At 34.6% G+C, this 24429-nt stretch overlaps 1 protein-coding gene across 1 annotated transcript in view; it reads left to right on the top strand.

Moving 5' to 3' along the window:
• The window catches only part of eys (eyes shut homolog), a 248419-nt gene that overhangs the window by 153583 nt on the left and 70407 nt on the right, over nt 1-24429 (top strand). Inside the window, exons 37-40 of the mRNA XM_038296242.1 lie at nt 3809-3959; nt 4086-4198; nt 4473-4723; nt 16094-16264. Of these exons, the coding sequence (XP_038152170.1) occupies nt 3809-3959; nt 4086-4198; nt 4473-4723; nt 16094-16264 (686 nt within the window). The remainder of the gene's footprint in view (nt 1-3808; nt 3960-4085; nt 4199-4472; nt 4724-16093; nt 16265-24429) is intronic.

The following is a 24429-nucleotide window of genomic DNA, read 5'->3' as shown; positions in this document are numbered from 1 at the left end:
CAAAGCAGAATAGATACCCATTAACCCATTAACAAAGCTTCTATCATAACGTATGTCAATTTATATACACTGGTTTATCTGCAACAGTTTGCAAATGTTTCACCTGATGAGCTATTTATATATATATATATATATATATATATATATATATATATATATATATATATATATACAGAAAATACAACCTTAAATATGTATTTAATATTGAATAGCTTGCTTAAAAAAATAATTATTAATTGATTTGACAAAAAAAAAAAAGATTTATTTTGTGACTTGGAATTTTATCATTTTGAAATAGAAATCTTGCAATTTTTTAATACAGTATGTTTGCTTTTCAAGCATTCTCAAGCAGTTATGGCTATACAAATAATTACGGCTTGTACTTATAGCTTGACCCTTTTGCTGCTTTCTCAACCTCCAACCTGCATTTTCTGCTTGGTCAACAGGTTGACCAAGCAATCAAATGCTTTATAAAGTACTGATATAGCATTTTTTCAATACAGCAGACTTGACAAAGGAGGCTTTACACCATGTCCAGTCATTCAAGCAAAAATTCATATGTGACAAGTTTAACTGCACTTTAGCTGGAGCTTACTGACAGAAGCTGGAGCTCACAGCTGTAAGCAGGCCCTCTGACCCCCATCAGTGGGCAATTCTGGTTGATCCCCAGGATCCTGGGCGAAAGTCATTCATGCTGACCAGTCAGCTAAAGGGATATCCCTTTAGCAGCCAATGCGCACGATCTGTTGGAGGCATGGTGACAGAACCCCACTCTGTCACACAGGTGAGGGTAATGTCTTGCCCAAGTGCACAACGACTTTGAAAGCTGGCGCTTGCACCAACAACCTTTTTATTGAAGGGCGAACTCCTGCAACACCACTGTTGCCGCGCCCCAGCAGGATTATCTATTTATCCACATCCACCCCTGCACCTGCCTTACCCTATGGGTGACTGGTAGTCCCGTTGCTCAAATTAGACACAGCACAGCCTCTAATATTGGGTTAGTCCTAATTATTATTTGGTCTAGCAAAGACACAAAAAAATCACTAAAATGCTGAGCTTTTTTTTCACTATCAGGTAAAAACGCTGGTGAAAATCCAGGCTCCATATTATCCTGTCTCTACCTACAACACAGTGAGCCTTGTGAATTTTACCAGAGCAGCTTAAAAAAAAACTTTTAAAGAAGTCATGTCAAACTATTTTGAAAGACTTGGAGGTGGGATTATTCCTTCAAAATTGCAATGGAATGTTGGAAGAAAATAAAAATAAAAGATTTTATGTTACTTAAATATTAAACTTATGTACAATATTTCTTTCCAAATGTTTTATGTGGAAAGAAACTGTGGCAGATTTGTTTACAGGGTGGGCTTATAACTAACTCTTGAGAAAGATATATAATTGTCAGAGATTAATGTCTAACAGATATATATATACACAAGCTGAAAGCTGAAGCAATCAAAGTGCAGCATGTATAAATTTGGTTTATAAACATTTTTACTATGTTCAGAGACTCTTTTTGTCTTTTTTGAGGTTAAAATTTTGCTTTGGGAGAATCATGTAAAGACACCAGCAGGAAAAATAAATTAATTTGTTGCCTGCTGAAGACATTATGTGTACAAGTTATTACATTGAAGGTGATATCAAAACTGTGCCAAAGGAAAGCAAGATTTTTTCCCACAGAAACAGAAGCTGAGTGGGAGGGTTGCTTCATGTTTTTGTAGCAGGAAGGCTACACTGCCATAAATATATAAGAGGCCAATCAGGTTCAAGGGGCAACAAGAACCAACCCGTTTTTTTTTTTGTTTTTTTTTTCTGGAAGAAAAATACCACAGCAGTATGAATCAATCATAATGTTCTACTCCAACCCCTTGAGACACTTCAAGAAAGAGAGCTGTCATAACTAGGGGGTTGGCTGTATGGAAAAATGGTTTCTGGTGTCACGAAGCAAATTCTGTGTAATTGTCTGACGCCTGAGTCCGTCCATCTTTGTCTGATTTGACCCAGAGCTACAACACCACAGCCATCCTCAACGTCACCACCTAACTCATTATAGACTTTTAATATATCTTCCCGTCAAAGAGGCTTTTCAATATGTTAAATAGAAATCCGGTGGGGCTGACTTCTCAAGGACAGTGAGCACGGTGCCCTCTGGCTTCCAGCCAGGCCGCTCTGGCAGGCTGCTTCTAAATTAACCGCATCTCCATGCTTGCTTTGGGGGAAGGACTTATGCAGGTTGTAGAAAGTGCCCTGAGTGTTTAGCCAGCATATACAACAGCGTGCAACCCTAGCTTAACAAATCAGACTAGATTGCTTCACAGACCCTCTAACTTCTATTCAGGGAGCAAGGTGCATCAAGAGGCACTAGAGAGGGGACTTTGAATCTGTGGGCTAAGAACCCTCAAGCTGCTGCTAGGTAGTCCAGAATCTGCACTTAGGTAATTATCTAAGCTCCCCTGTTGTTTCCAAGAGGAGAATTGGTTTTAAATCTGAGGCTATGGGGTGGATCTACAACAGTTTTAGTTGAGCCTCATAACATTTCCCGATAAAAAGAGAGGGCACTGAAGAATTGTGAATGATGGGTATAACAACAAAAACGTAACATTTAGATTGGTGTGTTTATCATAAATACTAAATCCAATGCAACACACACTGGAAGCAAGTTTATTCAAGCATTAGTCTGTTGTCTATTTTTCCTTAATATACATGTTTCTTTTCTTTCTTTCTTTTTATTCTTTGCAATAACTAAAAAATTATAGCACTAGTGAAAAACTGACCAAGGCATCGCCAAGGTATTGCCTACCTAAACTGATAAACTGAGCAAGATTAATCAAAAAGGCAAGACTGAGGCAGAGACCTTTAGAAGTGGCAAACATTATTTTATCTTTTGATGTTAAAGTTAACTGGGGTATAAGTCTGAAACTGCACTGCAAAAAACATCTAGAATTAAGTAAAATAATTCTTAAATTCAGTGTACTTGCCCTTAATTTGAGTAGATAAATAAGATGATTTGCCAATGGAATTAGTATTATTATTCCTAAAACAAGATAATTAGATAATATGCACTTGGAATAAGACAAAGCATTTTTTTTTCTTATTTTAAATGTAAATTGTCTTGTTCTATTGGCAAAGTATCTCAATTACCTCCCCAATTCAAGAAAAAATGCACTTAATTTAAGCAAAAATTACTCATTAAGATTTCCATTTTTTGCAGTGTTTCGCTATGATTTGATTGAATTTACCAAATATCTCTGTGTTCAAATTCAGAGTACCTTGAGAAAAAAAAATTGTTTGTTAATCTGCATCAATAAAATTAGTTGAAATCAAAATCTACAACTCTGGTAGGAGAAGATATCCACAGGCAACTATCGATTAGACCCTCCATAAATCAGACCTGAATAGAAGAGAGGTTAAAAAAGAAGATACTGTTTGAAAAAGGCTGTAAGGTGTTCCAGATGAGCTCTAGTGATGAAACAGAACTTTCAGCCTCTCTACATTCTTATGGTGGTAGCAGCATCCTCCTGTCATCATAGTTTATGGGAAGATGGACAGGGTAAGTCCTGAATCAATCCATTTAGGAACAAAATACCTCATACAGGCAATTTCACATTTCATAACACCATCAAATAAAATTATAATAAATACATTGAAATTCATGGTTGTAACAAATCAAATTTCTAAAGTTCAAGGGATGTAAAAAAAATTTTCAATGACTATATGTTCCATGTTCTTGACATGATGTGTACTGTACAGAACAACAGGTTGTGTACATATGCACAAGCATTTTTCTAACATGTTTTTGCCTTATCAGGCAACACCTGACACCTTGTGAAGCAGAGCTGATGCTTTCGGGCCATGAGACAATTAAAAGCACAGCCAGTAATTACTGGCTGGGACACATGATTCAAAGAACAAACCATGTCTTCGTAGGTGGCTTGCCACAACAATATCTTCCCAATCAGGTGAGCTTTGTAATTATTGTGTTCTGTGTTAACTAGCTGCCAAAATTATACGGTATTGAATGTCAGCAGTTTAAAATTACATGTTTGTTTTTTGTTGTTTTTTTTTATTACACTTTTCTTTTAAAGAGAGCAAAACCATTGGACAACTATACTGGCTGTATTGAAGTAATAGAAATTAACCACCTAAGAAGCTTCTACACAACGAATGCAGTTGCTGGCAGCAATATTGACCAATGCAGGTAATGTGTACTAAATTCTTAAAGCTAGAACAAGAAAAACATGTTATAATATGGTCCCTTTCATCATTCATTTATTTCATTTTAAGTTAATAAAACAAAGTTACCAAGTGATTCTGGCATAAAAATCAGACCAAATAGAAAGATGAAGAGTGGTAACAGTGAAACATGATCAAAGTGTTAGTTTTTCCACATGAGTTTTTATTCCTTAAGCATATTTAAAGCATTTTCAACCCATGGTCTTGATATTGATTGTTTATTCAATCTACTCTGTCAGGTTTCCTTTACATCCTACAGTTGACTCCCCATTTAAGTATTTGAGTCGGGCCCTTCCATCAGCTTCCACCGACACAGTAAGCACAGCTCCACTGCTATCATCATCTCCAAAACTTCCTTTGCGTGAACTTCAGGTTTGCCATGATGATCCTTGCCACAACGGAGGAACATGCCATCACCTGCAGCTTCACAACAGAACTATTCCTTCCTGCGACTGTCCCCTTCATTTTACTGGAACTTTCTGTGAAAAAGGTACCTCAAGATCTTTGCATTTACTTGTCTTCTACATTTTTATCGTTTCTGACATAGGAAGCACAAACCACAACCTGCTGTAATGTGACCTTTATAGTGATATCACCAAGAGCCATCCAGCGAATTATATTGGGTAATATATGCTGAGCCTCTTTGGCTAATAGGTTTTAGTATGAGAGGGTAATAGAGTCAGCTGCATTAAGAATTTTGAGTGATGTGAATTATTCAGAATATGATAAATGAAAAGAGAGATCCATATAAGCAGCTAGAACATAGCTGTATGTCTATGTTCCCCTTCAGTGTGCTCCCAGAATGGGAATGTCACTGTAGAGCACTTGCTTTGCATTCCATTACAGCTGTTACCTCTTTCCTAATACAAAATATTTGTTTTGTTCCCTCTACTACAATACTTAAACTAAAGAGACGTAACTACTAACTCATGTAGAGTACAATATTTAAGTTTTCTATTTGCAGCTATTGATCCTAATTAATATTCATTCAAAATATTGAATTAAAATAGTCAGTATTTATTTATGGAGTTTCCTTTTGACACATCAGCTTTTAAGAGTTAACTTGTCGTACTACCTTAAATAAAGCTTGCTCAAGTAGAAACATATACAAACCAGTGTCATTGGAATAGCTTGTTATAAATAAAATTAGCCTGTTAAACTGTTATTGCAAGTTAATGCAAATATTACATTTAGAGACACTGGATTGTCAGATTGTATAAAGCAAATTACCTACTGAGCGAATCTAGCCATAAACAAAATGTGCTCTGAGTACGTAGTTTTAACAGCAGTTAATTTTCACATTACCCTTCAAGTTATTCATAAACCTTGAATTTTGTTCAAATTTTACTAAGAACTACGAAATTTGAGATTTCTTAGAGAGCATTATTTGGGAAACAGCATTGTAAAGAACAAAGAACTTACCAGGTAGGTGAAGAAGGAAGGTCTAAAGAAGATTAAAGCAAAGTTAAGTTGAAAACAGAACCGTAAATCTCACAGGAAAACAAAGGCTTTAACTTACAATTACATTAATGCCCGCACAAAATATACAGTAAGTTAAGGAGGACATTCAATAAGCTTGGATTAACTACAACACAGAATATACAGAGGAAGAGAGCACAGGTGCTCCCTTCAGAGACTGATGGAGTCTTTTCACCCTTCTTGCAGGTACAGTGAAGTTTCAGGATGAGAATATGTGGGGCTTTGAATAGAACTAAGCACTGTTAGAGTAGCTTATATTCATAAAAGTGGTTATAAAACAAGTTACAGAATAAATATAATATTCCAACAAATACCTGCATTAATTCAGCTTTCAGCACATGCAGAAATTCTCAGTTTAAGTAAGATTTCTTGAGGAATTTCTTATCTAAAGTTGATTATACTGATCTTACAGAGCAACTGTAAGAAAGAAGCTTTGCTGAACTTTGAAAGATTATATAATTGAAGGTTAAAAAATAACAGTTTATAACCTTTTATACAATATATTTTTTGCTAATTACAATAAGTCTAACTAGGCTTATAGATCAGCACTGAAATACTGAGGTGTCAGTCTGCATATCAAACAATGTTTTAGTCATAAAATGTTAAATAAAAAGGCTATTTTAAAGATATTTTTCAGTAAGAATCTATATAATGTATCTAATTATTTTATGGTAGAGGTTTTGATAAAGAAACAGATGAAAAGACATATAGACCTACCTTAGCTAGTTCTTGCACATTTCTTCTATGTAGTTAGTTGAATAAGATGTACATTTTTCCTTCTGTGTTTATGAAAAAATATTTTCTCCTTTTATATTTTTTTTTTATATTTGCATTTTTGTTTACATTTCTAAATGAAGTTTTAGGCAGTCTTGGAGACTGTAATTTGATATTAGTCTGTATGAAGCGACTCAAAACTTTCAGGATGTGTCACTAGGGGCAACACTGATATAATCAGGAAAGGGTTAGTTTTTGTTCATCTGGAGTTAAGATAACTTAAAGGGTTTACATTTATTTCTTTTAACAAACAAGCATTCTAAAGTCTAATAAAAGGGTTAATGGAACTAATAAGGGGTAATATATATATATATATATATATATATATATATATATATATATATATATATATATATATATATATATATATATATATATATATATTTTTTTTTTTCTCAATGTGGGACCAGAGTTGGTGGCAAAAATCCCAGACTAGGGAAAGAAAACTATGAGGGAATTTGCTGATTGAGAATAGTTCCCACTCTATCTTTCTCTCAGCAGTAGATGAGTTGGAGGTTAAACCAGCTTTTAATAGGCTAAGTGTACCAACAAATGCTCCACTTACTGTGACCGATGTCATCGGTGAAAATAATTATCCATGGTATTTTAAAACCACTTAAGCAATTCAAAGTAGCACATTTCCACAGAATATGAAAACAGCTAAAATAATACCTCTTTTCAAGTAAGGGAACAAATATAACACCTACAGACCAGTGTCACAAATTTAAAAAAAATCAAGAGAAAAACTCTTTAACAAAAGACAAGAAAACCCAATATGACATGAATATGACATATTGAACCAGAATTAGTATGGACTAATGGAAAGCATTTGATTCAACAAATCATTCGGTACTCATTAACAAGCTGCAGCAGTTTAGCATCAGGGGAGAGGCACTGGACTGGATTAATAGTTATCTAAGAGAAAACAGTTTGTAAAAATGGGTGATCTTATATCCATCTAAGTGTATGGAGAGTGTTTTTGGGGTCCCTCAGGGTTCAGTTTTGGTTCCTAGATTATGTAATATATGCATAAATGTTACATTTTAAGTTTCTAAATTATCAAAATTTACCCTATTTGCTTATGACACTCAATGATATACTGTATTCTGTAGATTATTACAATGAAGTAATTATTACTATAAATCAAGATTTAAGTACCTTTAAAAATGGGTGAATAGAACTAAATTATCACCTAATGTAGAGAAAGGTAACAAAGTTTGGTAACTGCAAAAATATAAATAGTACACAAATAAAATTTGTCAAGTAATTATTGAAAATATAAAGGAAATTAAAATGAAAGGAAAGTACTGGGTGTGATGCTAGACAGTAATCTCAATTGGAAGTCTCACATCAGATACACACAAAACATAGTGGTAAAAAACATTGAAGTCATGAAAAGAATGAAGCAGCTGTTCGATTACAACTCCCTGTTTTTTTTTTTGTATTGCTTATTAGTTTTACCTTATTGTACCTACTTTATTGAGATATAGGGAAATAATTCCAAAATTGTATTAAACTCATTATCAGTGTTGCAGAAAATGGCAGTCCATATTGTTGGCTATCTGGATCATACAGATTATCTGTTTTTACAGTTGAAATTGCTTAAACTGCAGGAGGCGGTTCATTAACATACAGCACAGATCACCTATAAAGCTAGTAAACAATTATTACCACTCAATTTCCAAAATCTTTTCAGAGATAGAGGCTATCAATTTTGAGGGGCTCATGAAATTTAGAATTCCCTCTGTGAAAACCACTGGGGAGAGTTTTTGTGCGTCTGTATGTGGAATTAAACGATGGAACAGCCTGGAGGATAAAATACAAGCAGTCTCCCGATATGCATATGTTTAAATCACCATACAAAATTATGCTACTTCACGTGTATGGAAATGAAAAGTGATGACTATCTATTTCTCATCAATTATGGTGATTTTGGTTGTCATTATTGTTGGCTTTTGAATTAATAATGATAAAGATAACAAGATGCATATTATTGATAGTGGTATTGTATTGATAATGGACATTATTATTAACTGATGAATGGTGTTACTGTTATTATTAGTAGTACAATTAATAGTCTTATTGCTATCTGTATTTTTTGTTGTAGATAGTTTTGATAGCATTATAGAATAAGATTTACATAAAGAGTAATTATTTAGTTTTGTGTAACAAAGGGGTGCAATTAAATAAGCATTGTATTCATTCTACTCCTTTTTGAACAAAGATTTCTCTTTTAGCATTGTTTTACTTTTAATAATTGTCTTATGTTCGAATAAAATTGAATAATAAAAAAAGAGTTCTATATGCGTTGCACAAGCAAAAATTACAGTTAAGCTAGAAAGAAAGAAAATCCAATCCCTATCAAGTTTCATCAATATAATGTGGGTGTTAATAAGTGTTGATATGGCATTTTTTGCTTAAGGTAAAAAAAAATATTGGATAAAAAAAGAGGGATTTGCCACAACTACGAAAAATTTATTTAAAGGAATCCACGACTGGTTGAACACATTTTCCTAAATATATAATTTCCTATTTAATTTGAAATGACCCTTTTTGATATATAAAAACTAAGTATTCCTTTAAAAAACATATACCCTTTGTTATATTTTTCTCCCATGGAGGTTGATATTTTTTTCACCTGTGCAATGTATGCTGGGTTGAACTGTATTATATTTACACCGAAAAATTAAAAAATTCCCAAATAAAGTTTATGTTTACAACTAATCGTGGATCCCTTTAAGTTAAAGAATGTCTGTGTCTGAAGGAAGCGTGAAAATCATGAGTTAATTAGTTTTTTTTTAAGTACTGACAAAATTTTGGTAAAATTCAGGGGCTATATTATATACATTTTATCTGTCATTTGTACTTCTAAAACAAAACTATTTACAGGCAGAATCAATATCTCTATCATCACCTCTTTATAAGTTTTCTGTTTTGGTTTATTATGCTAAATCATCAACATTGTAGATTTCAGATAACTATAATCAGTAAAACATAAATGGTTAAAATCTACCATGTTTTTTTCTGGGCGCATCAGAAGAGACCATTCTTAAAATGCAACTCCCTCATTAGCTACATAGTAGCAAAAATCAAAGCCAGAAAAACAAAGCAGAAGCAATAAAAAACATAACCTATCTTTTTAGATTAGAAATCAAAGAACTTTCATTAAAATAACTGCAAAATATAACATAATACATGTTAAATCATAGATCTCCTAAAAGAGAAAAAAAAAAAGAAAAAAGCAATGTCATATCTAAAGTGCACCTCTATGGTGTAGCATTATAGTACAATATTTTAAATTTGAAAAATTAAGATTTTTTTAAGTCTCCATCTCCAAAAAAGAAAACCTATTTAGTATCCCCATGTGATTAATAAAGTATTTGTGAATTAAATGATTCCTAAGCACTTTAAAGAAAAACTCCTGCTATAAAAATATATAGCAGGCAAGCAAATATATTTCATACATTGTTGCATCCACAGAGATAGATTAAATCAACATTAGATAGTTGATAATTATGGTAAGAATTTGTTAGAAATAGTTAGAAATAGTTTTCCTGCTAAAGCTACTTAAATTGGGCATGAGACCTGGATCCATCTTTGCTGTTGTCATTTGCCCTGCAGAAGGACCCTTAGCTTAAAAGGCAGAGCAAAAAAAAAAGAACCTGAAATAACTATGCCCTCAGTCATGAGTTTTAAATGAAGAATTCATGGTTAACATTAATTCCCAACTGTCATATGTGCTGTACATTGTTGACCTAGGAATAATTTAAAGTGTTGGAAAATGTTGCTCTTAGCATAATCTTATGCTTCCAGAGCTGACACAATCCTGCCTGGCAGCCAACATTAACAGTCATTAACATGAGCCTGAGTAGCTTGCATGCATCCAGCACCCTGATTTGACACATCCTCCATGTTTTCTGAACATGGTAATTTACAGGTGTTTAGCCAATTTACAAAGCAGTATCTATCTCTGTGGGCACTGTAATAAAATGCCTCTATTTTTAAGGCTCTCGTTTGTTTGTTTTTTATTCCTGTGAGACACAGTAAAATGACAAAGCTGCTAACATTGACTCAATGATAGAGCTTTTTATTTTAGTTAATTATCAAAGACTGTTTGGCCTGTGGCTAAAGATCCACTGGGGATGAACAATAAATGTATCTGGTGTTGTTTTTTTAACTTCTTGCGGAATGTTGTTTTGCTAAAAAAAAAATGATGTCTGTGTGCCAAAAAAAAAAATGTAAATGTGACTGCTTTATTTAGGAAATGAATACAGTGTTTTAATATGTATTAGTATAACACACATTGTCAAACACATTTCCTCCACTGTAGCTTTAACATTAATCAAGCCTTCAGTTTGTTTGTTTTTTTGTTTTCTTTTCTTGCAAGGATCCTGTCACCCTTTCCCATCCATAACCAGAAAAGAAGTTGCTGCTTATTTCCCAACTTGTCAGACTTAAAAGCTCATTCTTTGAATACCAGCTGTGGCCTTTTAGTGTCACTTCTGCTGAGTTTGAGGAATTGCTCCTTCTCAAAAGAACTCCGGTCACAGGTTTAACAGGGTCCAATCTCATTTGAGCACTCATCCAACAATGTGCTTTGCAACACGAGTTTCTCATAGCCCACTTTCAAAGTCCAGGGGTTGTTTACATGCTGACACAGTCTGTGGATGTGAGTTGCCATACAGCAACTTTGCCTGGTGACAATCTTGTCGCTACATCTTGTCGAATTAAGTAATAGCCACATGAGAACAGCAGAGCGAGTCACCCTTGCTCTGAGCTAATTATAGAGAAATATGCAACCCAGTGACGAAAGAGAACTTGTTCCTGCCCTTGATGAAAGGCTGACAAGTGAAACAAAGCTAAAAATGCATCATAATGCACAGAGGTATACAGAATATTTATTTTAAGCAACAAATTATATTATAAACAAAAGTAATACTGAAAATAGTTGACATCTCCATACTGACAGATTTATTTTTCTGTGCACAGAGATACACGTTTGCTGATTGAGCATTATGCTGACCCTGTTATTTTCTGTTTTATATATTGCAATAGTGTGATTGTGTTCTAAAGCTACAGTAAGTTAGTTTTTTTCTAAGATGAACCTCCATCTTTGCTACTTTCTCATGTAATCTAGAAGAACCAGAATTTTCCTGTATTTGGCATCATGCATCTTCCTATAAAGTCTGACCATCTTTTTTATCCCTACAGATCCTTACAGCTTAATACTCAAATGGCTAAACTGTTGAATCATGCTTGAGATTTTCTGTTTATAGTAATGTGCAGAAAACATAACTCGATGGGATGATTTAGGCGTTTCTTTGGACAATTGTTTTCCTCTTGTGAAAATCCCATAAAGTGTTGCTATACCTAAATAAAATTACTGTTTCCACTTATACTCTGTCCATTATTAGGTGATGGATTGTACCATCTCAATAAGAGATTCAATCCTAGAGGCATAATAATCTAGCTTCATTTTTAAGTGTAGCTATTCTGAGTTTGAATTACAGACAGGTTGGATTTTTTTTTTGTTTACTATGTGACTTTTTAAGGCAATTGCTTGCATCCCTCTTATTTAAGGGAAGCTAAATAAATCCTAAATATTTTCAGCTTTTAATTTGAAAAAAAAAAAAAAGATATGAAAGACCATGAATGAATTTCTGTTGCAGTAAAATACATTAAAGCTTTTTATGAAACCTAAAAAATAAAATAAAAATATGCATGAAATATAAATGCATTTACAAAGTGCCGTAACACATTTTAGTATTCATGTTTATTCTGTTTTCATCATAAAAGTCAGGCTGTAAAATGTACCAGTATTCGTTGAGTGTTTCACAGATTCTTACAAATCAATCTCAGAGTATGTTGTAAATAGCGCCTATGTCAGGTCTTATGTGTAAAAAGCAAAACCAGTGAAGTGGGAAATTATTTAAGATTGCTCTGTATTGATCACAGCTTCCTTCCACAGCTCCCAGGGTTTATTTCTGACTTGTATATTAGAAGCTGTAATATAAGAAGCTGAACCCTAGAGAAAAATAAAATGGCAAGTGCACAATGTCTCATTCGTGTCATTTCAGCAACCTTTATTTGACATGTTACACCGGTCACACTAACACACTGTACACCACCCTCACCCCCACCACAGCTTCAGTCCTATGTTTGTCATATGCAAATTGGAGAAGGAATCTAGAGCAAACTATACGCCTGTCAATAAATCTTAAAATTAAGAAACCATTAAGAAAAGAGGAACAAATAAAGGCTTTTAGAACTTTTTTTTGTTTTTGTATTTCATTGTTTGACATTAATGGGACCTGATGTGGTGTGCCTGCAGCTTTGCCAACATAATGGCCCGGTGTTGCCAACTCTTTTCTGTGGGCATCTAGTATGTGGTTGCTGTAATTGCCTGTGTCTTTAAAAATAAGCCAGCTTAATATTCCTTGTTCAGAAAACTTGCCAACGAATATTAAAAGATTGATTCATCATTTTTGGTCCAAAGAAACAGCTATTTCATCAACAGAGACATTAACGCGGATGTTCAGTATTTTGTGTCTCAAAGCCTTGGCTGCCTATCTGTTACATGTAGTGTTACGCAGAAGCCAGAGAAGTCAACAACACTGTTTTCTCTGGAGGAGAGGATGAATAAGAAGGCTGGGAAGAAGTGAATATGTGACAAAAAAGAGGAATATCTCCAATAGTGAAACGCTATTAAAATCTTGTTAAAGGAATAGTACACCCAAAACACGATTAGCCTTCATTTTCTACTCACCCCCATGCTGAACAAAACTCTGGAGTACTTTTTTGATATCTCAAATGCATCTGGAGATCTGGGAGGCTTCTTGCTGTCTGCTGACATTCAAATAATGGAGGTCTATGGTGACCGAGACAGAAAGGTCCATAAAAGTCCACAAAAACGTGTCAATATTCCTCCATACTGCTCGTCCAATGTAATCCAAGTGTCCTGAGTGGGTAGCATCCAGAATGTACTCGAAACAAAGTCATTTAGAACGTTTTAGAGCCTAACCAGCGCATTCAGCTCGGCAAAGAACTCATGCTCTTCCTCAACACTGAAGTCCTCAGACATTTTTCTTTCGTTGTTTCTTTCTTTGCACAGGTAAACAGCACATTTCTTCTTCTACGCTTGCATTATCGGCAGAGCAGACGCTGAATGCGCACTTTCTTCCGGTTTGGTCTGCCGGCTTCCGTAGAATCGTGAGCGCGCATGGGGGCGCTATTAGGAAATCCTATACACTACTTTTTAGGCTCTAAAACGTTCTAAATGACTTCGTTTCGAGTAAATTATGGACGCTACCCACTCAGGACACTTGGATTACATTGGACGAGCAGTATGGAGGAATATTGAAACGTTTTTGTGGACTTTTATGGACCTTTCTGTCTCGGGCGCCATAGACCTCCATTATTTGAATGTCAGCAGACAGCAAGAAGCCTCCCAGATCTCCAGATGCATTTGAGATATCAAAAAAGTACTCCAGAGTTTTGTTCAGCATGGGGGTGATTAGAAAATGAAGGCTAATCATGTTTTGGGTGTACTATTCCTTTAAGTTTATTCTTTAAAAGGTGAAAATATCTAGATGTAACATTCTGCAGTTCATATTATTGATAGCTTCCATTGTAGTGATGATTGTTTAGTTTAATAAATGTTCTTTTTTTTTTACACTCATTCTCTAGCCTCCATTCCACCACTAGTGTCAGATTCTATGGGGGAAGACATCTTAAACCTTGATCTACCACCTCATGCAGATTAACTGCGTTCAGCATTGATGTCTCGGCTTATTCCAAATGAATTACAGTTTTCACGTCAATCAAACTTTCTAATTGAGGCTTTCCTCTGTGTGAGTCACTCCAGATTAAAATTATTCCATATACTTTAAAAAAAACTTTTAAATTTATGCATTGGATTTTTTTCTCTCAGATGTAGAGACAGATTCTGGTGCATTTGCAGGAATGCCTATTCATGTACACTGTCCCTGTCAAATAAATAAATAAATAAATCTAAATCAAACAACAAAAAAGGTAATGCAAAATGGTGATTAGCAGTATACAACTGCTGCTCTCACTACATAATGAATACATAGTGGCAATATTGGATTCAAAGGTAATTTCTCCCTCCTGGAGTTCTTTGTTTTTAAACCCAAGAAGTTTTTTTTTTTAAAGAAGTTTTTGAGGCAAATTGAATGGAGACATTCAATCCACTGATGTGTGATTTGAAAAAAAATATGTTTCTGTACTTGTTACTTGGAAAAACATTTAGCACAACCATAATGCGGGAAAAATAATAGGAGAAAACTCAACATAATCTTCATATAGCTCTTAGCTGAGTGCATGCTCCTTTTCTCTTTGAATGCAGAGGCTGTCAGCAGACTCCCCTTAATGTGGCTTATGTAACTTGTATTGGGTTATCTTTCTTGGAACTGATCAGCAAACTATCCACATGGTGTGCAGTGTGATTTGTGTAAAAGGCCAACAAATTATCACTGGTTTGTGGAGTTGATGACCTGAGCTTGTACTTTCTCCACCTTTCCTTAAAGTCAAACCGCTTTGTCATCCAGTGGGAAATGACACACCGGCACATAGCCCTGACAAGGCTCTGCTGACTCTGCTCACAGACAGGCCATCATGTGCTGCAAAGGAGAACAGTGGGCAATTTCTGCTCTTCTACTTACTCAGGAAAGCATTTATAGAGATTGCTTTCACTTGATATACCATTCTTCTTTTCAAAAACAAACTTTCAAACCACTTTACTGGGACCGAAATCTAAGGCTACATAGATCAAAATGGCTGCCATCAAATCTATTTTGATGAAGCTTCTGTTATTTTAGTTTTTTATAGGTTGTGTTGAAAAATTGCAGCTCAGCTTTCCCTTTTATTAAAATGTGACATATATACCAGAAACAGATTGGTTAGAAGAGTTTTGAATGTATTGTACATGACATAACACTGCTATTATCGGCCAAATAGTCTGACTCTGAAATATTTGGAAAATTAAAATTCTCGAACAGTAAATTTTGGATGTGTTGCTAATTTTTATCTCTCTTGCCACCCCTGTCATGATATTTATGGTACAAAAACTTGTCTTCATTCAATCCATATTCTTCATAAATCTAAAACGTTCTCATTATTTCCTTTGCTGCAGGTTTATAGCTATTCCTTTGTTCTAATTTTCTAAAATATAAAGATCACATGTCCACATGGCACGTGACATGTTCCCTAGTCCTTTCTCTTTTTGTTTTTATTTTTTTTTTTTTATTTATTAATTTTATGAGTGCCTGTTTGTGTCACCCAATAATTATATCCAAAAAACTTTCTTTCTTCTGTACTATTTACAAAACAAAAATGCTAAATGTGCCACTTTTTTTCTGCATTAATGTACTAGAATTAAAAATTGTCATTTTTTTTTCTATTTTATTGTGAAGTTATAGCATTGCAGTGAGACTAAACCCAATTAAAAGGTGCTGTAAGTTTGTGATCATAATGACTTAACCATCTATTTCATTTAGAAAAAGAACTGCAACTTTTCATGTTTTCATTACACTTGTTCAAAAGAAATGTATTGAATATGACTATTCAAATCTTCCCTTTTTCTTTCTAGATAGCAGAGTTTATATTCCATCTTTTGATGGGACATCATACCTGAAGCTGAAGCCTCTTGCATCCTTCTCACAACCTTTGAATGACAGCAGTAATTCAACAACAGCAGCTGAAGGCATCTCTTTCTATTTGATGGTTAAAACAAAATCAACACAGGGCACCATCCTCTTCAGTGAGTACAGTTTCCATTAAAGAATAAATTACTATTTTTTCAGATTCTTTTCTTCTATTATAACTACTATTATAACTTTTTCTTTTTATATTTTTTATTACTTAACTTTATTTATTCTATTTTGCTCTATTCACCTTTTTTTTTTTTTTTTTTTTTACAATTTCTTTATTTGCCTGAAAATTGCCTCTGTGCTAAACACGCTGTTAGCCACCAGTTAGATAGAATCTATTATGATACAAAGGTTTAGAAAAGTTTGTTAATAGTCTGATTCTGTAAAACATGACTAATTTTCTCTTTATCACATTTCTTTTAAGTGTAAAGCTAAAGAAGGTGATTTGATTGCTTTTTATTTATTGCAATTTAGTTTAATATTCAGAGCAGTACCACGCAAGAGTTTATGCTCGGAAAGTAAAATTCTTGGTATCTGTGTTGCTGAAGCCCATTTTAGAGCAATGTTCAGTGGTTGTTCTCTTTTTTTAAGCAAAAGTAAAAATGTGTTTATTAAGGTTTTTTAAGGTTCTCAAAATGTTCTTCTCTAACAGAAAATGATTACAGCAGTTGCTGTACTAAAGGGAAAACACAGTTAATGCAGTTCAATTTTATGTAAATTCATTATTACTCTAAAAGGCTAAAGAAAGTATCACAGGAGATCAATGATCTATAGAACAAGGAAAGGTATAAAATTGAATACATTTTGATCTCCTGTTACTGTCAGTATCAGAATTGCCATTTATTTATTATTTTTTTATATTATACATTAAAGAAGTGGTATGAAGAATCTTAAGGAAATATCAACTCATTCATTAAAAAACCATGAGTTGTTTATATTTTGTTGGTAATTTTTAAAGGCAAATACAGATATTTTGTGTAAATGTTAAGTTTTATTTTGGTTTTAAAACAATTAGATCATAAAAGTAAGAAATAAAGCTTAACTTAAAAAGAAACATTAGGTTTGAGAGGAAAGATTGGTCCTCATCGGAAGGATAACAATTCCAACTAATCTTCTGCGGACACCACGGCAGCTTTTTTTTTAGTGTTTCACAGCAGATGATTGAGCTGTAACCTAAAAGCAAACAAAAGAGTTCTCAAGAGCTGGTCACTCACATTCAGAGATAACATTGCTTTCACCCTTTACATCAACCTTGAGCTCTACATTGTATCTCTGTCTCTTACCAGCTCCTTTGTTGCTACACCTGCACAGACACATACACAAACCCCTTTGTTACAGAGGAAGATTGGGATGGGGATACCAGACAGCCCCTGAGTGGACTCTCCTAACAATAAAGCATTGTTTAGGGCAGAGAGAGAAGTCGCTTAGATCTTATTCATCATTCCTTTCTTTATAATTTTTCTAGGAGTTTTACAAAAGCTTAACCATGAGGATGAGGCTTAATCTTACCATATTAATCTCCATTACAATTCTGTCAAAGCATTTGCATGTACTAAGTTTCCAAACAGCTTCGAGGTGAGGTCACAGCATGCATGCCTTGAGTTATAGGTCCTCTAATGACTGCGAAAAACATCCAAGCGTGTGTCTCTGCGGACCACAGTTGCTGCTCCTCGCTCTAAAAACTGCAGCCACCTTGATTTTTCTGCTCCCATGTTGCACAAGTCAGGTGCAAGTCCAACTAAAGTTTAACCACCGTGCATTGTGTGGCGATCATGGGTGATTTATTTCACACAGGCTGAGTACAGACATCATAACATTCATCTTGCCGGTATGGCCTAGATCAACCTCTTATCTGTGACATCCTCTGTAGGTTCACAGTCTCTGATCTACATTTCCAGGTCTGTAAAATGTTACAGTGCACCTCGGGGTTAAATGTCTCTCCTGTGATCAAAGCAGAAAATTTCTAATCTCAGGGACTATGTAACAGCAAGATGAGGGCTGGCTAAAATGCTCCCTTGAACCCAAACATTATGTTTCCTACTGTGTGAATAAATCTAAACAAGTACATTTTTGCTTAGGGTGAATTTTCGGCTTTTAAAGTTTATTAGAATAAACCTTAAAACTGGACTGAAAATATATATGTATTTTAAGTAGTAGTTCTTCTAATGCTTTTATGAGATACTGAGATTTTTTTAAATAATAATATCAATATTTTTTCTTTGGATAAACTTTGGTCTCCCTTTAGGTTTGCTAAGTTCCTCCGTTTTAAACTAAAGGTCAATTTTCTATTCTTAAAGAACCATTAATAAATTAGCTAGGAAAATCTAAAAATGCTAATATATATCTTTTATATGAATTGGTTTATTTAAAAATGGGTCAAATGCTTTATTGAAAATATAGCAAATGTCTGACTCAAGGCCTATTTAGAGCTACTACAAATACATTTTGTGTAACTGAAAATCTGGATCAATAATTTATTATTTAGTTATATTGTGCCTATTGCAATGTTGTTTTTTTAGGGTTTGGTCTTGTGTGGTGTAGAGAAGAGAACATGAAGAAAGGGACATAAATACACGTTTTCTGTGCACTATCGATATATTACATGGCCTCATAAAAAGCAAGGCAACATTTCTTATTAATCATAAAGCTAATCTGTGATTGTATTTAATGTAAATATTGATGTATTGACTGTAATTTTAGCACACCAATTAATCTACAAATGGATGGCACTTACTGTATAAATAAGTTTGTAAATTTACCTTTCAATATGTTTGTTCTCAAAATAGTATGTTGAGCTATACAAAAATGTTTGATACATTATTATAATACTTGTTTTGCAGACTCTAAGAAAGGATTTCAGAATAGAGCAGCAGACTAATTGTAAAGACGCTTCACTATAGCAACTACTTGCTTTATGTGTTTTTAGAAACAGAAAAATGCACTTGTAGTGAAATGAAATTTTATATTATATTACTTTCCATTTTACATACTTGGAAAGTATTGACATTGTCTTGCAAAAGTACATATACCCCTTGAACATGTTTACATTTTACTTTAAAACCATTACTTGAATTTGTGAATAAGTGCATCATTATAAAATGGAAATAAATTGAGAATTTTTTTTTTTATGATTAGAATATAAAAAGGGTGGCATGTTTTTGTTTTCTACCCTTTTTACCAGCCTTTTGTAGCTGGTAAAAAGGGTAGGGGGGTGGGGGGGGGGTGGGGGGGGGGGGGGCAATTTAATACAATTGCACATCCAGACACTCAATTTGTGCCCATTCTTTTTAAAATAAAGTATTTAGTCAAATGTAACAGAGTATCTGTAAAAGAAAGTTTATCTAAATTCCATCTGCATCTATATTTGGACTCTATTTTAACTATCAAATTTGGGTTTAATACCCTATAACCCTTATTTTTTAGTAATTCATTATATCTCTTTATGGGACGTCACTAGAGATTTGACACTTTGATACAATATAAAGTAGTCAGTGTGATGATTGCAACCCCTTTGGATTTACTCTCCCCTCAAAATAATTCAGCAGTAAGCCATTAGTGTCTAAACTGCCAGCAACAAAAGTGAGTAACGCCCCAATTATCTTCTAAAAGTGATGCACAAGAAAGCCTGCAAACAGTTTGCTAAAATCAGGCAGACCAAGGACATGGATTGTCTGGTCTAATAAGACCTTGATGCATTTATTTGATTCAGATGGTGTCAATCGTGTTTCACAGTAATCGGCAGAGGAGTACAAAGATACGTGTACTGTACCTGCAGTCATGCATGGGGGTAGGGGTGTCATTGTTTGGGGTGGCATTGATGCTGCTAACTTTCAGAGCTCATTGAGGGAACCATAAATGAAAACCTGTACTGTGACATACTGTCCTGAAGCAGAAAATAATTCCCTTCCTTCAGAAACTAGAAATGTAAAGCAGTTATGTAACATTATAAAAAACCCAAACACCACTTTGTTAAATATACCTGACTTGCCAAGGATGTCACCGACCTAAACCACATTGAGTGTCTGCTTGGCATCTTCAACTGGAAGGTGGAGGAGCCCAAAAGGATGAGACATTTACCAGCTCTGTGATCTCATGGACAAATGGAAGAGGATTCCATAGAAAAACCTGTAAAGCTGTAGTGAACTCCACATCCAAGAGAGTTAAATAATTGAAATATAAGTTCCTTGGGAAGGTGTATACTCACTTTTATTGCCAACAGTGTAGACATTTAATCTTGTGTTGACTTATTTTTAGGGGACACATTTTAGCCGTAGTGCGAGGGTGAGGTATTTTGCTTAATGATTGGCAAGCTGAACAAGAAAACAGCATCAGCCATTGGTTTCAGATTCCTCTGATGTTTTTTTATTTAGCCTTTTTCACTTTGACAAACATTTCCTTGAGATTCCCAGAACTACAGTTTGTATCCCCAATTGGCAACACACCTGCACTTTAGTGGACCAAGCCACGATTAAACACACAGAAAAAATAAACAAAGGCATTATAAATAAAAAATAAGTATAAGGGACAAGTGGTGAACACAAACTGAACCACTTTATCACAACGAGCTGCAAAATGACTATTTGAACTTTCTAGTGTTATATTGCATTACATTTTCATTGTTGTTACATTGAAATACTAAATGAAATATTAACATGGCGGGTACTTACTGTACTTTGCCAACCAAGATGGATGTGTATTTCATTATGCATGTTGGAAATAAGGTAGATAGAGAAAAAAAAATGTTCTAATAAAAGTAGTTACTTTGATGAAAATAAAGTTACCCGTGTAAAATGTTACTCAAATAAAAGTGAAAAAGTACCTTATTAAAAAGTAATGGAAATCCCTTTATTGTCCCACAATGGGGAAATTCATTCTGCATTTTAACCCATCCCCTTGTGCAGTAGTGGGCTGCTATAGTGCGGCTACCGGGGAGCAGTGTGGCCCTGCTCAGGAGCCCAGAGTCTGGGTTCCTGTGGGGATCGAAGCGGGTGCTTGCAACCTTCTTAGAGCACAAGCGCAGTGCTCTAACCACTAGGCCAACACTCCCCTTATTTATGTTTATTTCAGTAAAAATGAGTTTTATTTAGTTACTTTTATCTAATCCAAAATACTATATTGTATCGAACGAAAAGTACTCATCAGGTTTGTTTGTTTTTTTAACAAGTTCTTGATGTTCATTGCTGTAGGTGGGAAGGATATCCTTTAGCAATACATATAGCAAATTATTTTTGGTTTCCCAAGTAGTGAGCCAAACCTTTAGCTTGAATTCAAGCAGAGAAAAGGAAGCTATTAGAAAGTTTTATTGACATCGAGAAATGTACAGTATAAGGTTAAGTTGCTCAGTGGCCCCAGCAGAAAACATATGTACTGAATGCAGGTCAGAGACGTCTTCCACCTGGAGTCTGATAATGGTGGTGAATGGAGGCTTGTGAATCAGGGGAACTGTTGTGAAGTTAGTGGAAGGAAGGTGGTGAAGGGATGGAGGTGGACTGCAGTTTAGCAATAAAGAAATAAGTCCTTGAATCTGGAGCCCTAAAAATGCAAAGTCTTGAACGAATGTTGGCTGATATGAAAGCATAGAGCTGCACCAATAGGCTGGCGGTTAGTAATGGGATTGATGGCAAGTAAGAGCCTTCCTGTATGAATTTAACACTAGTGTTTATTAATTAGATACTTACTATATATTGTTTTGTTTTGTTCATTTTAACCTTTTATTTTCCAGAGATGGATCACTGTTGTTGTTTTTGTGTCTTTTCTTAAAACACATAAATTTTATTAAACAACATATAGTATTTTTGAACATAACTAAATAACATGATTGAAATAAAACATGCTTAAATAAAAGTGCAGCTTTTTTAAACATCTTAAATACAACATGCAAACAAATAGAACTTAATTACAGTAATGCAAGTATATCTCACTTGTTACTCTCCACCTGTTGGTTTGATCAGGGGGTTTAAATTACTAATATGAAATTTATAAAGTACATATGACATTTCTAATGTACCAAAGAGTGGTTTGAAAGTGGTTCTATAATTTGGATTGTTAAAAAAATATGAGGGTTTAAAGGAGCAACCATCTGCTCAGTTTATTTACCCACCAAATCCCTTCCAGAATTTTGTGGGTGAGGTTTTGTTAGGGGCTTGTTCTGTTGATTATATCTAACAGTTCACTAAGTGAGGGAGAGGGCATACCCTTGATCGTTTCTAGTTGACCAAAAGCCAGCATTACGAAATGCATCATAAACATGCACACCTCAAGGCAATTCAAAGTGTCTAATAAACCTAACACACATGATTTTTGGTGGTGGAAAGACGTCAGGGTTACATAGATTGTAAAAGATTTTGATACAAGGTAAGAAACTGTTTTAGAACAAAACCACCAAATCTCCCATCCCTACTGCAGCAATATGTACATTTAAATAATGATAAACATTGGTCATATTATGTAATATTTTTAAAGAACCACTAGAACAAACTAAAGTACATTTCAGATGGCAATGTACAATTAGGCACAACACATCATCCCTGCTCTGACAGCTTTTTGTTTGCTGTGTACTAAACTGAGTTGAAAATCTAAATTTTTTTTATTTGTTATTTTTAAATATCTCTGTGGCATTCCTCTACCCATTCTCTTAAACTGCAACACCTGTTCTCTCCTTTGTGTTCTAATGTCAGCTGATTTGCTATTGTCATTTCCATAGATGCAACTGAATCTCAGAGGATATCAGGCTTTTGCTGTTGTGGCTCTAAGTTTTGGATCTGGTTTCCTCTACCTGTCAGAGATGCTAATTCACTGTCTTTGTTGAAATCCTTTCTAAAGACTTGCCTTTTTTGTTTGGCATTCATCACAGCATACATTGCTTGTTCTTGTGTGAGGTGTGATGTGGTCTATCCTTGTTTTTATTACTTATTTACAGTATTACTTATTTTCTTAATGTACAGCACTTTGGTCACCATTTAAATGTGCTTTTTAAATAAATTTGATTGGACTGGATTCTGATTCACAACACCCTAGCCTTTAGTTTACATACTGCAGAAAAAAGATGGGCAAGTCTCTAAATAGAATAAAAAAAGAAAAGAACAGAATAGAATGTGACACTGCTTTTGCATAACAACTTGGTTTGACAACTGCATGGTAGTCAAACACATAAAATTTTTCTCAATATGTGTACTTGTTCATTCTCATGTGCTTGTGAAATGTCATCAGCCTCAGCCCTAGTACTGTTCCAATTCACATGAACACAAGACCAAGAACGGGCAAAGTCCCTTGATGTTGTTCCCGCTCCTGTGTCCTTACCGATTATGCATCAGAGCAGACTTGTCTGTTCTTGAGATTGACAGCAGCTTCCAGTGGAGTGCTCACAGAGCTCAGAGCATTAAGTTAAACATTTTATTTTCTGTTGCCATTGTCCTATAAAAGTAAGTTTTAACATAATTTGAGGCGAGAACATTTGCTGATTTAGTGCGGAATTTAAAAAAAAGTTTCGATGTTGAAAGGACAGTGGCAACCAGCAGACCTCTGAGTCCAACCACAGCCAGGGCTATCCTTAGCTGGTCTGCAGCAGCCCTCTCTCTTTAGCTGTGTGTGAAGTACGCTGGCCCTGATGGCGATTTTTTGTTTTATTTGGCAAAATGTTAATTTGATCTGTGTTTGTGTAAAAATATATCTCCTCGTAAATGAAAAAAGTAAGATTTTATTGTTATCTAGAGACTATTAATAACAGGAGGTGAAATGCAGCTCCAGATGAGCCAGGAGTGTGGTGACATCACAAGTATACTTCTGTTCCAATTACGGTGGCCAACACCTTTCAAGACTCAGGTGTGCTGTTTTACTGGCTGAGATGCTATAATGTCTGCATACTTTTAACACAAGATTTTCAATGTTTAGATCCAAGTTGCCTGCCATACAGTATATCTTCATGTATTGTGCAAAATATGCGCTAAGCAATTGGCAGCAAGCACATCACTTCGAGCTGCTTTCAGCTTTTGATAAACATTGTTGTGTTTTCTATAATTTACACTGCCATTGTCTGCTTTATTTGCTGACATGCTTTCCAAATTCAGACCAGACATCTGGAGTTTTTTCATTAACTGATTTGTTATAGCTTCCAATGTCTCAGTACTGTCACTGGAAATGGTACAAAGCATTCTGCATGCCAGCCTTAAAGTGGAAATATCTCAATAGGTTGGGGAAACACTTGATCTTTGTTTGATGCATCAGTCGCAAGTGAATAATGCAGATCGTTTTCTCTTATGTAGTCCAAATAAGATTG

This window comes from Cyprinodon tularosa, unplaced genomic scaffold, assembly GCF_016077235.1.
Source record: "Cyprinodon tularosa strain WSP-4 unplaced genomic scaffold, ASM1607723v1 ctg37, whole genome shotgun sequence".
In the NCBI taxonomy this organism is placed as follows: Eukaryota; Metazoa; Chordata; class Actinopteri; order Cyprinodontiformes; family Cyprinodontidae; genus Cyprinodon; species Cyprinodon tularosa.
The sequence above is the reverse complement of the archived record's forward strand: the minus strand, read 5'-3'. Positions and strand labels throughout refer to the sequence as shown.